The sequence below is a fragment of the Primulina tabacum genome, chromosome 12, assembly GCF_025594145.1.
Source record: "Primulina tabacum isolate GXHZ01 chromosome 12, ASM2559414v2, whole genome shotgun sequence".
Taxonomy (NCBI): Eukaryota; Viridiplantae; Streptophyta; class Magnoliopsida; order Lamiales; family Gesneriaceae; genus Primulina; species Primulina tabacum.
This window is the reverse complement of record NC_134561.1, coordinates 34774674-34791379: the sequence shown is the minus strand read 5'-3', so window position 1 is coordinate 34791379 and position 16706 is coordinate 34774674. Positions and strand designations below refer to the sequence as shown.

Sequence of the window (16706 nt, the reverse complement as noted above, 5' to 3'; positions counted from 1 at the left end):
CAAAAACTTGTGTGAGACGATCTCACGGGTCATATTTTGTGAGACAGATCTCTTATTTGGATCATACATGAAAAAATATTGCTTTTTATGCTAAGAGTATTACTTTTTATTGTGAATATCGGTAGGGTTGACCCAGTCTCACAGATAAAGATTTATGAGACCGTCTCACAAGAGACCTACTCTAAATTATTATTTTTTATTATTATTAGTGGATGAGCAACCACAATGTGTATTTGGTAAATATAAAATAATTATAATATAAGTGACCTAGCTCAAATTTTTATAAGATGGGTAATATGATCATTTAATCTAGAATAACGTTTACATAAGATTCAAATAGTTTTATATGTTGATAAAAATTTATCTTCAATATCAAATCTAAAATAAAAATAAATGGTATATTTGATATTAAATAAAAAAATCAGACCATTGCCTTTAAATTTTGTTAGTATAAGATACTCAAATTTAATAATACAATATAATTTACATTATAAAATGGGCATTCTCCTTAAATAGTGATACCCCCATAAGGATTCGGGTCGTCTTTAACCCGGTTTATTAATTGGGAAGCCCAGATCATAGCCAGCTTCCCGGGCATTCCATTTCTTCCCGGGCCATCATCATAGCCCGGGCTCTCATGCAAGCTCCCAGGAACTTTCTACTCGGGCTACCTCGAGAAGCGCACCATACTCGAAGTGTATCGGTATGAGCAGTCTTATCTGTCAGAACTACAGGGGTTTGGCGTGTCAGAGAAGCTATCAGAGGTAGGGTGGCTTGACAGGAAGTCAACATCAAAGGCTATGAGTGGTAGGTGTACACGCAAGTCGAAGTAATCACGATATTTCCTCCTATAAATAGCACCTATATTTCTCATTTAAATAGAGGGGAAAAATCCTGAGCATTGACACTCACATATATTCGCACATATATCGCCATTTTCTCTCATCTTCAACATGCTGACCTAAGCATCGGAGTGGCCACGTCGGACACCCCTCCGACGCCCATTCACGAGTTTCTTTTATTGTGTGCAGGTCACGATCGAACTCATCTACTTTGCTCATTTTCCTAAACAACACTATAAATTATTGATTTGATCCGGTGGAGCATCCGACCCGGCTCACCCATTTAACCTGGATCGCATCAAATAGATTTTTATAGATAATTGATAAAGAAGCACTTGATATTAGTTGTGAAATCATAACCAAATTTAAATGTTTGAAATAAAATATTAAAATTTTGTTTGAAATTCTCATAAAAGACTTAAATATTCAAAAAATAACTAATAAAAATTACATGTGAATTATACAAAAATATTCATTCTTTTAGGATGAAAACATGTTTTATTTTATGTTTCTATTCATAATCTATGATATTATATAAAGAATCTGTTATCTAGAAAACATCATTTTTTTTTCCAGAATTTTCCTCACACCAACAATTTTTCTCAATATTGTAATCACAACTTATTTTCAATTGTACCCTTTCAAATTGCACTATGACTCCTTGTTAATTTCTGTGTATTATTATTAAATTAAACATAATATTAAAAGAAGTCAAAAATTTGTGTGAGACGATCTCATGGATCGTATTTTGTGAGATGGATCTTTTATTGGAATCATTCATAAAAAAGTATTACTTTTTGAGTAGGTCTCTTTTGAGACGGTCTCATTAATCTTTATCCGTGAGACGGGTCAATCTTACCGATATTCACAATAAAAAGTAAGCCTCTTAGCATAAAAATTAATACAATAAGAGATCCGTCTAAAAAAATACGACCCGTGAGATCGTCTCACACACGTTTTTGCTTTACTTGAGACCGTCTCATAAGAGACCTACTCGGTTAAGAATTTAATAAAATTATATAAATTTTGATTATAATTTTATACACACAACACAACGTATATACATAATTTACTAGTATAGATTATTGATAATCGACTAAAATCCTATTTCAACGTGTCATTTAGTTCGATTCGATTTGGTTCGATTTGTGATCTTCGGTTCACGATCGGCTGTAATAATTAATAAAAATATATTTAAAAAATCTGAAAAAGCTGAAACGTGTAAAAATCTCAGCCATAAACCGTAAAAATCTCCTCGTCTTTCACTGACCAGTTATACCTCTGCCTCTCTCAAATGGCTCCAGGCCACTGAAAAATCAGCGAGTGCCGGAATACTCGAATTTTTCTGTTATCCGCGGCGCGTGGAATCGCCACCAGATGTACACAATAGTAACTGCAGATAGTTCGAAGAGCTGAATGAGATAGAGCTCTGATCCCTTTGATTTCATCAAGAAAAAGATCATTTTTTTTTGTTTGTTTTGTTTTTAAAATCTTTGGAAAATGTATTCTTTGAATCTGAAAGTAATATCGGGTTTCGATTCTCTGTCGTTGCGGAGTCGAATCAGTGGCGGCGTTAAAGATCGTAGTTTGCGGTTGAACAGAATTGTTGCTTGTCGTAGTACTTCGCAAAGTTCGGGTTCGAGTCAGGGATCCTCTTTTTCTCGGGCGGAAACATATGCTCTGTTGAAGCAGCAATTGGAAGTTGCTGCTAAATCTGAGGTGAATATGTTTTTTTTTTGGTAATTTTGTATGGTGTGTGGAAGAAAGAATTATGCTATTTTCTTTGGGGTGAAGTGTAGATAGATATGAATTTGGGGGTTGATGGGCTGTTTTGTCAAGTGATATTATCCCAGTTAGTATATGTCTCAGAAGTGGTGATAAACATAGTTTGCTTATCTGTTTGTAATTTGAATTAGTATTATATAACGAAAGAATGCCATCTTGTTGGCATTTACTGTTCTATCGAGAAGACTTTATTAGTTAGTGGTCGTTTGTCTCGAGTGACAAGAAAATGGCATGCCCTTTCAGGGAAGAATAGCGGAGGCAGGTGATGGTGATCATCTCAAAATTAAAAGTTGTAAAATTTTATTTGTAATTTTCACCTGTCTTTCTGCGCAAAGTCCCACTGTTATAAGTTTTCTGGGTTTGTCTGTGTGTGGTTCCGTGACATTTTTTTGCCACAAGGGACGTGAAGTAAGATTCTGTGAGTATATTATATTTGAGGTTCTGCTGACAGTATGTAATGCATTAATGTCTTGGATGGTTTGGTCGGTCTGTTGATTTACATATGAATATGAATCTCTTAATTTGTTTCACTAGTAACAAAGTCATTTGATAGAGTTGGATGGTCCTGCAGAAAGAGTGTTGTAGCATAATTTTAATGAGAAATTGTTCAAGAGTCTTATGCTGTGCCATTTTATTTGTTAACAAATCAATTTAGGATTACAAAGAAGCTGCTAGACTTCGTGATTCACTGAAACTATTTGAGGAAGAGGAGCCGGTTTTACGACTTCAGAGATTGTTGCGAGAGGCCATTGCTGAGGAGAGATTTGATGTATGCATACCTTTTCGCACCTTTTTACTTTTTTGCCTAATGGATTTTTCTTGTAATCACGATGAATCAAACAATTTCCACACATTTCATTATGAAAGTTGGTGGGAACATCGTATTTTGCAAATGGGATGAATATATACGTGTTCAAGTGATGCTTCATTAGTGAAAATGTGATGGTTATTAGTTTGTTCCTACTCTACTTACTATGTTCTATTGGATGAGAAACATGTAGTATATCTAGAAGTGAGAAGAATATCAATTTTCAAACCTTTTCATGTTAAAATCACCAATTCATGTATATATAGTAACCAGTTTTAGAGACAAAACGGTTTTATCATGCTCACTTGTAATTGGGTGGATGGGATTTATTTATCTTCTGCTATGAGTATCTGAAAACCTGAATCCAACTTACTTCTTTATCAAGGGACAAAATAATATCTGGTTCTGACAAATCTTTTGGTTAAAATACGATCTATGTCCTTTATAGGATATGGCAGGAAGGCTCTTGGCCTTGAACTGAAATGCCTTGGGCGGCCAAAACTTTTGATAGTAAAACATTGCCCTGTATAAATAATTTTTATTGCTGTATGAGATCGAAATCCTCGATGGTATCTGAAGCTTTCTGAGTGCATTAGATTCTGCATACATTAAATGAGTTGTCCAAATTTCTATTAGTTTGCATTTGCTCATTGATCAAAATATATAATGCTTATTTAATCAACCTGCTGTTTGTGTCCTTTGTTTTTTTTTTTTTTTTATGTATTGCACATATTTTCAGGACGCAGCTAGGTACCATGATGAGCTCAAGGAAATCGATCCTCATTGTCTCTTGAAGTGCACTAGTGATGCAACAACCTTGGTATGCCAAACATCCTATATATGTGTGGGCTGTTTTTATTTTAGTCGTGATTCTCCCGGTTAATCTACTTGGCATGATGGTTTTGTCTTTCTTCTGGCCCAACTACTTATTTTAGGTTGAACCTTTACAGTTAATATTTTTATCAAAATAATGTTCACAACTTTTTTTAGCAGATATTAGATACTCTTCATGTCAATCTTGTTCCTTGATTGTTAGCACCTTGAAACAAAATTTGCATGGGCCTGTTTTAAAACTTTAACTAACAATGCAGGTAATTACAAATGTAGTTAACTTTTTTAATCAGTAATGAGCCGGCTATTCATTTATTTGGCTGTTCGCATTGATCAAAGGCCAACTATAATTATTTTTCCCAGGGCATTAGGGTTCAAGTTAGAAGTGTGTACATTGAAGGCCGAAGTCAACCTTCGAGAGGTCTTTATTTTTTTGCATATAGGATCAGAATCACAAACAACTCAAACCGCCCTGTACATCTTCTTAGAAGGCACTGGATCATCACCGACGCCAACGAGAAAACCGAGAATGTTCAGTAAGTTGTTGATGTGGCTAATACTTAATCATGGATGTACAATAATCTCTTAACAATAGTTTTACAATTTATACTACTGGCTTCGCGTACTGCTGTCTTTAGTTTATGACTAATTTATATTCTCTGTTTACTGAATCCTTCTTTTCTAACTAGTGGTATAGGAGTTGTTGGTGAACAACCGGTTATTCTTCCGAATACTGGTTTTGAGTATTCATCTGCATGTCCATTGGGCACACCTAGTGGCAGAATGGTGAGATTGATTTATATTTTTTCGCTCCCTCCGAAAAGCAACTAATGAGTGCATAATCTGTTATTCATTCCCCACAGCCTCATGTACAAGTTTCTGATTCTGATTCTGATTCGTATACTGTTAAATCTTTAGAAACAACTACACAACTCTTTAGCATATTTTTCTCTCAAGTGCCTCTAAATGTTACTGAAACAGCTCTTTATTCGTTTAAAATCTTGTAGGAGGGTGATTTTGAGATGAAGCATATTGATAAAGCAGGGTCGCGTTCTTTCAACGTGGCTATTGCCCCCTTTTCTTTATCAACATTTGGAGATGATGCCGAAGCCATTTGAGAGACGTTGATACAGTAGATTTTGTTCGCCGCAATTGTATGTACCAGTGTGTTACTAAATTCTTATGCCGAAGAGCTATATCATAGTTCTGCATAAAGGTTCAAGTGTATATGTTGGCTGTGCCAAGTATCCAGGAAGGATCAAGAATGTGGTTGAGACCTATACATGGTCTACCTGAAGACTTTTTTGTTTTGTTTTGAATGACTATGAAACTTGTAGTCGTTACTTTTCGATGCATACCGAGTAAATCCTGAACTTTTTTCTTGTTTCTGTTTATGTGTAAGAGATAATAGATGTAAGTTTGGGAGCTAAACTTTGCTCCAAGCCAAGTGAAGTATTTTTACTATCGAGCTTGAGTAAATACAATAGATTTTGTCCATATAAATGTAAAATTTAAATCCTAAAATTATGCAACAAATATTTTCGAACTTAATATACAAGCTGGTGATTTGAGAGTAAATACAATAGATTTTGTCCATATAAATATAAAATTTAAATTCTAAAATTATGTAACAAATATTTTCGATTGAACTGCAACGGGAAAATCATACGTGGTTCATTGTATATAATTGATCAATGTTTAGGACTAGGGGTGAGAAAATATATCGAATTTTCGGTATACCGAAGATTTCGGTACAGTACGGTGACAATATCGAATTTTTCGGTATGGTAACGATATGCATTTTGAAAATTTCGGTATATATCGGAATACCGAAATACCGAAAAAATATACAATATTTTAAAAATATTTAATATTTTAAAACAATAAATTTATAAAAAAATTTAAAATGTAAGGTTTTTTCGGTATAAATTGGTATATACCGATACCGTACCGAAATTTCTGTACATCGTACAATTTCAGTATACTAGTTATATGTACCGAAAATTTCGGTATATCAAATTTTTTTATACCGTAATTTTCGGTACGATATACAGCATAGGATCTTCGGTACGATACGATACGATATACCACCCCTGTTTAGGACAACATCGAATAAATTTATGTCGACGGGTTTACACAACATATATTCTATAATATGGCGTTATTAAACCTTAATGGCCAGATTTTTTATTTATTGATCATTAATTGTTCATTTATTGGATCTATGAATATTCTATTTAATATGTTTGTTTATAAAAAAGAAATAAAGCATCTCCGTTAATAAGAATAATGGGTTTCCTCAAATTAATATTCCCTCTTCTTCTGATCTTACCATTACTCCGTACTGCCTCGGCTTTTGACATAAAACCAATTACCAAGGCTGATCCAAATGTAGGTGAGTCAAAATTCAAATATTTGTTCCAATTTATTTGTGTTCAAATTAATGTTTCTTTTGTAAAGCATATTTTTACCCAATATAATGATAAAATAGATGATTAATTATATGGTTATCGTAGCCATATAATTTCAATCAAGAGTAAGTTTCTTGTTATACGATCTCATGAATCTATATTCGTGAGATCGACTCAATTGTACCTTTAATGAAAAGTGATGCTTTTTAAATAAAAAAATAAATCTTCTTCATGAATTAGGTGAGGTTGATTTGAAAATTTATCTCACGAAATTTACTTGTGAGTGAACGGATGGAAATCCCCAATTTTTCGGGTTCGAGGCGGGTACTCCGAACCCGACTCGAAAATAATAATAATAATAATATTAATCTTAATAATATTATTTTTGGAAAATATTAATATTAGTAATATCGATATAAATATTACCATTAATAATAATAGATACTAATAACCTCCGTCTCATTAATATTTTTAAAACGGATATGTGGTCGGAGATGGAACCCCGCGGATTAGGGTTTGGAGAATCCTGAACCCGAAAAAGTAGGGATCGATGCATGGAGAGAATTCGGGGACTGAGATGACAAATCCACCCCCTGTCCTGCCCCATTGTCATCCCTATTTGTGAGACAATGAGACGATTTCACAGGAGTTTTGTGTTCAAAATAAATTTCACGGGAGTTTTGTGTTCAAAATAAAAGATCATAACCCAATTTTATTAGGTTGTGTATACTTTTTTTAAAAATATACCCGGTCCCATTTCTATTAATTTTTTTAAGATACGTAAATTTTTATGGCGTGAATATAAATAATTAAAATGCGCTAACAATATGTCGTTTTCCATCATGTTTTTTTTGTTAGAAAAATAATAAATATTGATTGGAATTTGAAATTATAAGATCTTCTGTTGAGGTAGAGTCAAACTCATATGCATTTCGTTTTTATTGTGCCTAATATTACATTTTGTGAATACTTAAAAAATATAGTAATAAATTATTTCAAAAAATAATATCTAGGCATACAACTAGATATATTTTTACATTCCACTTCTAATTTTTTTTATTAAATATATTTAGTTTTTCACCTGAATGTTGAGATGACACCCCGATTAATAATATCCAATAATATATCAGCCATGTTTTGATGTCACGTTAACCGTACTTATGGAAAAATTTGTGTGAGACGATCTCACGGATCGTATTTTGTGAGACATATATTTTATTTGGGATCATCCATGAAAAAATACTATTTTTCATGCTAAAAGCATTGCTTTTTATTGTGAATATCGATAGGGTTGACCTGTCTCACAGATAAAGATTTGTTAAGACCGTCTCACAAGAGACCTACTCCCGTACTTAATACCACATTGATACTCTGCATGAAAAAAAGAGAGTAAAACAATCAATTTACTACCATGGGGTGTAAACAGATATTGTTGATTCTCCTATGATACTAACTCAAAGTTTCTTTTTTTTGTTTCCATATGGCTTAGGAATTGATACGGGGAAAAGTTGCAATTGGTTCTTCACTGAAATCAAATGTAGAGCGCATTGCTTTATGACTAGCTTTAGTTCCATTCCCAAATTAGGACGATGCACAGAAAAACCCAAGTTCCTCCATTTCTTCTACGGCAAATGCCTGTGTTACTCAATAAAGTCATAAAAATACGAATACGTGTTTATATATAGAACGACGAATAAATGGTTATGTTATCCATATATATACAATAATCTTTGTTATGTGAATTAATTTGATCTATCATTATATTGTTATATTAAATTTATTCGATTTCGATTGTAATGAATGATGGATTTTGGAATTTTGATAACGTGAAGATATTATCTTTACTGCTAACATCTCATCAAAACGCTTCATACATCCAGATGTATGGACACAGCTACCAAAAATAGGACCACATTTGTCACACTTCCTCAGTTCATTTCAGCAAAGGAGAAAATCATCACCTAATCTTAATGCTGAAGTCTTTCTGCTAATGAATTTGGTCCCTTTTCTTCAGTCTTTTATCAAACTAAAGTACAGAAATTCTGGGACTTGGTTTATTTAAGTTCTTGAAACATAGCTTTTTGAGTAAGACATTATTATTGTTTTGAACTTTCTCCTTTTCTTTTTTTCCCCCCGCCCCAATCTTTCGCTTACCTTTTCATGTGCAGAATATATATCAGTTCATCAGACAAACAAATACATGTACAATTCTTTTATCCAAAAAAATTTCTTCACAATTCAAAAATCATTCATGGAAAGGACTGATTACCCAGAATGACAAAAACAAACATGAATAACCATTTATCTAAAGCTATAATAAACATGGTAATAATCAGAAACCATGTTGCTAAGAAATAAGAACACACTTGGGTAGAAGATTCAAGAAAAGGGAGACATAATTTACTTACCTTGACAAAGTTCCAGCACAATAACAATGGCAATTGCAACTATTTGATCAAGAACCAACATAAAGATCTGTAGGTAAAGATGTTCAGAGGGAGCTATTTGTCAACGAGCCCATCAAGATTACGTTGTCAGCATCTTTAGGCTCATTTTTTCCAAGATTCTGAGATATTTTTGGAGTCCATTTGGAAAACAAGCTTGATATAAATCCATTACCAGATTCAGTTGTTCGTCCTATTAAATTTAAGTCGCTTTTCACAACATGGATTCCTTCTCCAGCACTTTGCTTCAGAGCCTCCAGCTTAAAATGAGCACCACATGGACAACTTACTATTGTTTTGAAGCAATTCTTGTGGAAAACTGATTCACATGATCTACACTTTTCGATTTCTTCTTCCTGTTAAATTCAATTGAATCAATCAGAAAAGGTATTTCTGAATACGATAAGATCATTATCCAAGAAACTAATAACAATCTAGGCTTTTGCAAAAATTATTAGTCATTTGGACTTGGCTACAAATAGGTATTGTATTAAAATACACCAAAACTGAATGAATACTTACCTGGAAAGGAAAAATTAGAGACATAGGATTGTTACAGGCTTGCCGAGCATTGCAGGGAACACCCACATCATAGCACACAAGGCACTGCTCGACGATATGTTCGTGAACTTTTCTAGACACCGTTTCTACCATGACTGGTAAAGCTGAAATAAGAAACCATTGAACTGTAATCAAATGCAGGTATTTCTTAGATATGAAAAGACAAACAAAATAATATAAAATTACTTTACAGAAACAAATACAAAAAAAGTGCTTCGGGGGTTATGACAGACAATCATCCAAATTTTAAGGATACCCTATTCAAAGAAAGGGATAGAGGTTCCATGTGTTTTTATTGAGCATCATTAGAGATAAAAATATAAGACTCTCAAATAGGATAGAGCTTCCATTTCTTTAGAGTTAGCCACACACATTTGTAAAAGGTAAAAAAAATGTAGAAAGATCGTAAGCATATGCAGTCAAGATGTCAAGTAAATTTTTTTTTTGCAGTAATTAAGAAACAAAAAGGTAAAGAATGCCTTCCTATATTATTAAATACAGATGCAATAGCTTACCTGAAAAAATCCCCTTGGAGAGATCAATTAGGTCTCTTAGAGCGAAAAAATCATTGCTGTCAAGAATATATCTCCGAGATCCGAGGCCTTTGTCTATAGATCGGCGAAATGGGCAACGAACATGAGGCAGCATCGCTGCTATCCTGTGTCTTATATTTGCAACATGCTGTAATGCTGGAACTTTTGAAAATAGCAATGGATTAACTGCACTGACACAAAGCATTGGCTGCAAGAAAAGACACAATCAGAATAACATTCTAACGAAATACTTTAGATGTATACTGCGAATTATGCTTATAAAAATTCCTAACTTCCAAAGGCTTAGACCAGAACATAGCTTTGCAGGCAGACAAAGGTAAGTAGATCTTGAGAACAACTTTAATGTCACAAATCTTGTACGTATATATGGACCAGTTGTCCAGTAAGAAAGTACAGTGAGGAGGATTTAGGGAAAGAGGGGTTGCTAGATAAGGGCTAAGCAAGGACTCTACCTACCCGAGAAAATTCAAAACATAAGATATTTTCGTACTTGTATAAGTTTTGATAAGGTTATTCGTGAAAAAGGAATTCAATATCCAAAAAACTCCCGTACAATACAAGTTCTTGATTACCTGGTCATAAATTGAATCCAAATAAGACTTGGCCATCTGAGATACCGGGTACCTAGTAAAATCCCAATAATGCAGAACTCTAGCTGGCAAGATAGCAGTATCATTGTTATGACACGAAGAGCAAAATAATTGGCTGCTGTATTCACAAAGACGGGGCTTTCCCCACCCCAGCACTTGAAAATATTCCTGCACCCTTGTTCTTCCATCATCAAAATTTCTGTGGCAACCTGAACATCTATAATGCTGTGCATCTAACATTTGTTTCATTGATTTAAAAGGACGGATTTGAACATTAAGTGAAATGGTCTTTCCCAAGGTGGTAAGGTTCTCCACGTGTGCGACTCTGTTGGGAAATGGTGTCCGAGGTATATTTGTATTATTTGCAGGAGAATCGGGAACCACTTCTGTCTTAGAGAGGAAAAAAAGTAGAGTATTGAGAGAGCTAGAAGTAAATTTGGACGCTATAACAGATTGTAAACACTCTTGGATAAGAACACTTCTGTCTGCAATAACATCAGGAGAAGCATTACCAAAAAGCTTTCTGCATTCCCTATCAACATGAGACCAAGGTGAAGGAAGAGTCCAGCCCTGAACTGCAAATTGCTTCTTCAATCGCTGATAAAGAGTACTAAACTCACGGTATCGGCGTTCAACCTCCCAACATTCTTCCCCACTCCACACTCTTATTTTATAGACAGTGTATTTTTTCACTCCAACTAGTCGCTCGCTCATTGAAACATCCCCTTCAATTTGTCTTGCACCCACTACCTCAACATTATCAATTCTAAGAGGCTGCTGGATCCAATTAGTAGCATAATCCGTGCCAGATGTAGAAGCACTAGAGCCACCATCTCTAGATGGCTGAGAAAAATGGGCTTCATACATCCTAGAACCTTGGGAGTATCTAGCTACCGGAGCATCACCTGAGGCAAGCAGTATATCCTCCATGTCATTAACAATCTCATCATAGAAATCTTTCAACTCGAAATCTCTCATCTGCTAGACATCAAAGGGCGGACTGTTAAAATACATAACAAAGAACACCAGGAAAATATATCATAAAAATACTAAAAGGGCATGCATTTTTTAAAGCAACAACAGGAGAATTCCTCCATGCGGTTCCAGTGCCATTCAATACAAACTTATTTAAAGATGGAGAAAAGAATGTCGTCTGCTTGTAATATATGACACCTAATAATAATATTTGAATAAAAATAAAACAAAGATCACTAGTAAGATGACTTCGGAAGATCAAATAATATCTAAAAGGATTGTAAACAACAAGCAATAACCATTGTATATTATATTTTGAGCCATAAAAAAGACAGGTTTTGACTTATCTGGGAAAATGAGTAAATTATATGATTTGACTAATTGGTACTCATCTGTTTTCATGGATGAAACAAGAAATGCAACAACTGAGTATCCATACTCAACTACTCATGTCGATGATCCAGATAGATATGCAGCCTCATGAAAGTTTATGCATCACAAGAAGCAAATCAAACTTCCTAAACGTGCAAGAATCTATTGGCAGAAGATGGGACATGCACACTTCAAGTATTAAACTCCTCCTAAAGAAAAGAAACACATACAAAAAAAAAAGCTTATGTACTGAATTTTGGTCAACTAGCACTCAATACAATTCCAGATGCACAAAGCAACAGGGATTGCAAATACAAATTACAATATGGCATTATGACTTGATAGAAAGAATAATTTGTGAATAGAAACTATCTTTTACATTTTTATTTTAAAACTACGTGTATGTTCTAATATAATATCTTTCATTACTTTCACGCACTCAACTTCCTATTGTCCTTTGAGACGTAATTAATGAATTCTACATTTGTTGACAATATTAAGTCACTACTTACAAGTAACTGTCTTCGTCAACTTCAATAATTTCTTTGATCCTTTGCTATCTCCATGATAACAATATTTCCATATCTAGATCCAGTTTATGTAATGCTTCCCCAAAATAGAAACGTGTGCTATGCATAATCACATGATTGGTATTAAGCTTCTGCAACATAATACTAGGATAATTTTCGAACAATGCAACTGATACCAGCAATCTCTACCAAAATATAAGAGAAAATGGAGACAAAAAAATAAAATTTTCTAGCTACAAAATTAGAGTGGAAAACAATTTACTTTAACTGGCTCAAAATGATCTTCAACTTTGCCAAATGAAAAGGAAGATTTCTTCTCTGCGATATCACTCATATTCATGTCAGTAAATGATGATGTAGCAAATGAATTTCCATCTTCAAATAATCTGAACCCTCTATCCTTATCTTTCACCGTAAGAAGATTGAACTCAGACTCGGAGGGGGGATTCAACTTAGTGTTTGTTTTCGCTACCTTCCCATCTACTGAAACATCTGAACTGATAGCTGCGTTTTTATATTGATGTTTCATTTCGGATTTAGCTAGGTGAATTTTCAAGTCCTCCTTTGCCAGGCCTTTTTTAGCTAATGCATCCTTATTTGGTTCAAATGCATCACAATTAGAATTTCTTTTGAGATACTCCGTCAATTCATCCATATCACTGACTTGATTTCTTGACACAAGGACTTCTTTTACATCTGCCACCCGTCCATCAAGAATCCCATGATTAATTGAGTTTGTGGATAAAGAACTTACCCTGATCTCTGCTGGTTTACATGCAGGTTGAACTTTATCACAAGCTACAGAGGTACTTCTAGCCTCAGCTTGTGGCAGTGGAAATTCAACAGAATCAGTAGCAAACAAATTCAAAGAGTCAACAGCACCTTGAGTACATACCCGAAATTCATTCCAAGCAACAGAAGGGACAAAATGTCCTCCATTTTCTTGAATAAAATCATCCCAATCATTAGATCCAAATGCCACTTTTGAATTCATAACCAATTGATTTTCATTCTTCCCACTTTCATCAACATGAAACAGCATGTTATTCCCATAGTAGGAATCAATCTCCCCACCATCATCACTACCACATCCAAACATTGAATCGTCCCCATCTGAATGATCGTAGCTTGATAAAGCTTCACCTTCATCTGACAATTTCCTGCCCTTACCTCCAACAATTTCTAAACCTCCTCCCTCGTCATCCCTCTCCTTTGTACCCCTATAACAACCTTTAACTCCTTCAACATCCCGAGCCGAGCCTGGAACTTCTGTACCCTCCTCGCAATTTCGCACGCCTATATTCATATTTACACCTTCATTGCCCCAGTTATCATCCACATCATAATTTCCCAAAACATCAATACCACGCATAACAAAACCTTCGATCCTCCCATTTGACATCCCATTACCCTTCCCATCCGAAGATGACTGAGTTTCCTTATCTGAGCTTGTACAACCGCTAAAGTTCGATAATATCTTATTATCCCCAAAGTTCTTGAAACTAGTACTTTCACTTCCAAGTTTGAAGCTTTTCAAAGACCCAAAATCAGATCCCTGGTATGAGCTACTACGAAAACTAGGAGTGCCCATTGCCGAACAAGCACTACAGTATTTCTCAAACTCCGATTCCCCGCAAGAAGAATAGTGTGACAACTCGTCTCCACCTTCCGATTCTTGATCGAACTGCGTATCAAACGGACGGATGATCGCAGAGGATACTTTCTCCTCAACGCCATCTCCGTTTATCATGTCATCAAACTTTAAATCCAGCAACAACCGGAACAAAAAATTGATTTTACCCAAAAAGGATTAAAACAAAACAAAATCCAGCAAATTTAAACTGAAACGAATCGATGACTGAAGATTGGATTCCTGGAAATCAACGAAATCAATGGAGATGATTGCACTGCTTAATATACAGTAGTGAATTGTGATGTTTCCGATTTCAGGAGAAAAACTGATGAAAATGGGAATGGCGGAGTGTAAGATCAGAACTTCAAATCAACCACGTAATTGGTAATTATATTATATAAATATAATTCAATAATTCTTCCAAGATTTCGACACCAACTCAGAACCAAAAAAAAAAAAAAAAATCAAATTTCGAATCAAATTCGAATATACTTAAATTAAATCAAATTGAAATCTTAAATTTTTATTACTATTTAACTCAATTCGATTCGTTTGGATAGTTTCTGTACAAATTTCTATCATTATATAAAATTTTAGGCATATGTTGTCCTCACCTGCTCTAATTCTGCTACTCCAATTGCTTATTTTATAATTTTTTTATTTTTTATTTTTTATTTTTATTATAGAATAATTTTAAGAATATAAATAATAAATTAATTTAAACAATTAAGAATATTAAAAATATTAAATTTTTTTACCGTATTTCTTCTGATTTTCAAATTTCTAATATTCATTATACAATATTTGAATTTTTTAATCTATTTATATTTTACATTGTTCTCAATATCACACTACACCTATTATTGAGATCAATTTAATTAATTAATTACATTTTTTTTGTTACGCTAATTTTTAGATTACTATTTGAATTATAATTTTAAAAATATTATTATTTTCTTATTTTTGCAAGAATAAATCTCTTGTGAGACGGTCTCACGATTCTTTATATGTGAGACGTGTCGTCAACCCTATCTATATTCACAATAAAAATTAATACTCATAGCATAAAAAGTAATATTTTTTCATGGATGACCCAAATAAGAGATCTGTCTCACAAAATACAACCCGTGAAACCGTACGTTTTTGTCTTTTTGCAAACCTATTACCATAAGACACGTTCCGCATAAAATATTCAAAATTTTGTTATTTTATCTTATTCAAAATTTAGATCTTTTTTCTTCTTGTTTTTTTTACAGTTACTTTATCTTAAAACCGTTATAATAATAATTATTTGCATAAATTATATATATATATATATTTATATTTTTTATAAATAATTAATTGTATTAAGAATGTTTATTATAGATTAACCACCATAAGTTCTTTAAAATTTCAATGAGAATGTCCATTCGATCCATGCATGAATATGATTTCAACCTAAACTTTAACTTCATGTAATATACAATTATTATATTATTTATTATATATGATAATATATTTGTTGAAAACTATCGAAGTCCAGCATATTTTTTTAAGGTAAAAACTCTTGTAATTTATTGAAAAAAAATATCTTTGATTATAAGATCAATTAATCAAAAAGAAACATTTCTACACTCCCAAACAAAAGGAAAATGAGACGAACAAACAAAAGATACAATGACGTGAACAACACAATTCGCAGAACGTTGAGCATGACTAAGAGTAGGGCTTCTCTGAGGAGCTAGAAGTCGTCTGATATCTAGTGCTAGAGTCTCGACATAACTGAGGTTCTCTTCTATCCCCAGATTATTTGCACGATGAGAAGAGAGTCTGATGAGATATGATGAAATTAGAGATTATGTGTAGTAGAAATGTTGAGTCCTTTTAATAACATGTAAAAACATGAATTTGTCTCACGAATTAATATTGTTTTTTATGACAAGAACATTATTTTTTATGATTAAATAAAATCAGATTGATTCATCTCACGTTATAAATCAATTATATGTTAAAATAAAATATAGATTATTAGAATATAGGAAAATAGAAACTTGTAGAACCATATTTGTTGGTAAACGTAAATGGCGTTGATACTTCGAACCAGTCAAATAAACACAATATATATATATATATATAAATTCGTAGCTCCGTTGTTCGTAGTTTGCACTTCTTTCTTCTTCGAGAAATTCTCAACTGACCAAGATTTTCAGTCAGTGTAGACCAATGCGAAAAACCCATGTGTTGTACTTGCTCAAAAACTCGTTCATTTGATGATTTTCTGCTTTTTGTCGATTGATCTGCAAATAAAGCTAACTTTCTCGTTGTAGATTGGATATGGCTTATGCTGCTGTTATTTCTCTCCAGCGGACTCTTGAGCAAATCTTGTTGTTC

The 16706-nt window shown here is 33.5% G+C and overlaps 2 protein-coding genes and 1 long non-coding RNA gene across 4 annotated transcripts in view; 2 read left to right on the top strand and 1 right to left on the bottom strand.

The window, feature by feature from the left end:
- LOC142520090 (uncharacterized) overlaps nt 1–16706 on the top strand; it is a 109606-nt gene that overhangs the window by 59607 nt on the left and 33293 nt on the right. The gene's annotated exons all lie outside the window — the stretch shown is intronic.
- On the top strand, nt 2104–5750 carry LOC142520780 (uncharacterized). Its single transcript, XM_075623902.1, has 6 exons — nt 2104–2561; nt 3283–3396; nt 4175–4255; nt 4630–4802; nt 4956–5052; nt 5274–5750. The coding sequence occupies exons 1-6, from the start codon at nt 2343–2345 to the stop codon at nt 5382–5384; spliced, it is 795 nt and encodes a 264-aa protein (XP_075480017.1). The 5' UTR covers nt 2104–2342; the 3' UTR covers nt 5385–5750.
- Nucleotides 8929–14712, bottom strand: LOC142520138 (uncharacterized). 2 transcript variants are annotated; one of them, XM_075623137.1, is made up of 5 exons: nt 12966–14712; nt 10809–11807; nt 10198–10423; nt 9644–9786; nt 8929–9477 (listed from the first exon to the last, which is right to left on the bottom strand). In XM_075623137.1, exons 1-5 carry the CDS (start codon nt 14451–14453, stop codon nt 9169–9171), a joined length of 3165 nt encoding a protein of 1054 aa, XP_075479252.1. In that variant the 5' UTR covers nt 14454–14712; the 3' UTR covers nt 8929–9168. The 2 variants fall into 2 exon arrangements, with proteins under 2 accessions (XP_075479252.1, XP_075479253.1); XM_075623138.1 differs by having other exon boundaries at nt 10809–11804; nt 12966–14711.

Bases quoted from the DNA above. Each gene is read 5' to 3' on its own strand.
- LOC142520780 (XM_075623902.1), top strand. From the start codon at position 2,343: ATGTATTCTTTGAATCTGAAAGTAATATCGGGTTTCGATTCTCTGTCG. The intron at 2,562-3,282 runs GTGAATATGTTT...AAATCAATTTAG, and splicing joins AAGTTGCTGCTAAATCTGAG to GATTACAAAGAAGCTGCTAG. The intron at 4,256-4,629 runs GTATGCCAAACA...TATTTTTCCCAG, and splicing joins CTAGTGATGCAACAACCTTG to GGCATTAGGGTTCAAGTTAG.
- LOC142520138 (XM_075623137.1), bottom strand. From the start codon at position 14,453: ATGATAAACGGAGATGGCGTTGAGGAGAAAGTATCCTCTGCGATCATC. The intron at 11,808-12,965 runs GTAAATTGTTTT...TTTGATGTCTAG, and splicing joins ATCATTTTGAGCCAGTTAAA to CAGATGAGAGATTTCGAGTT. The intron at 10,424-10,808 runs GTAATCAAGAAC...CTTTTCTTGCAG, and splicing joins TGGATTCAATTTATGACCAG to CCAATGCTTTGTGTCAGTGC.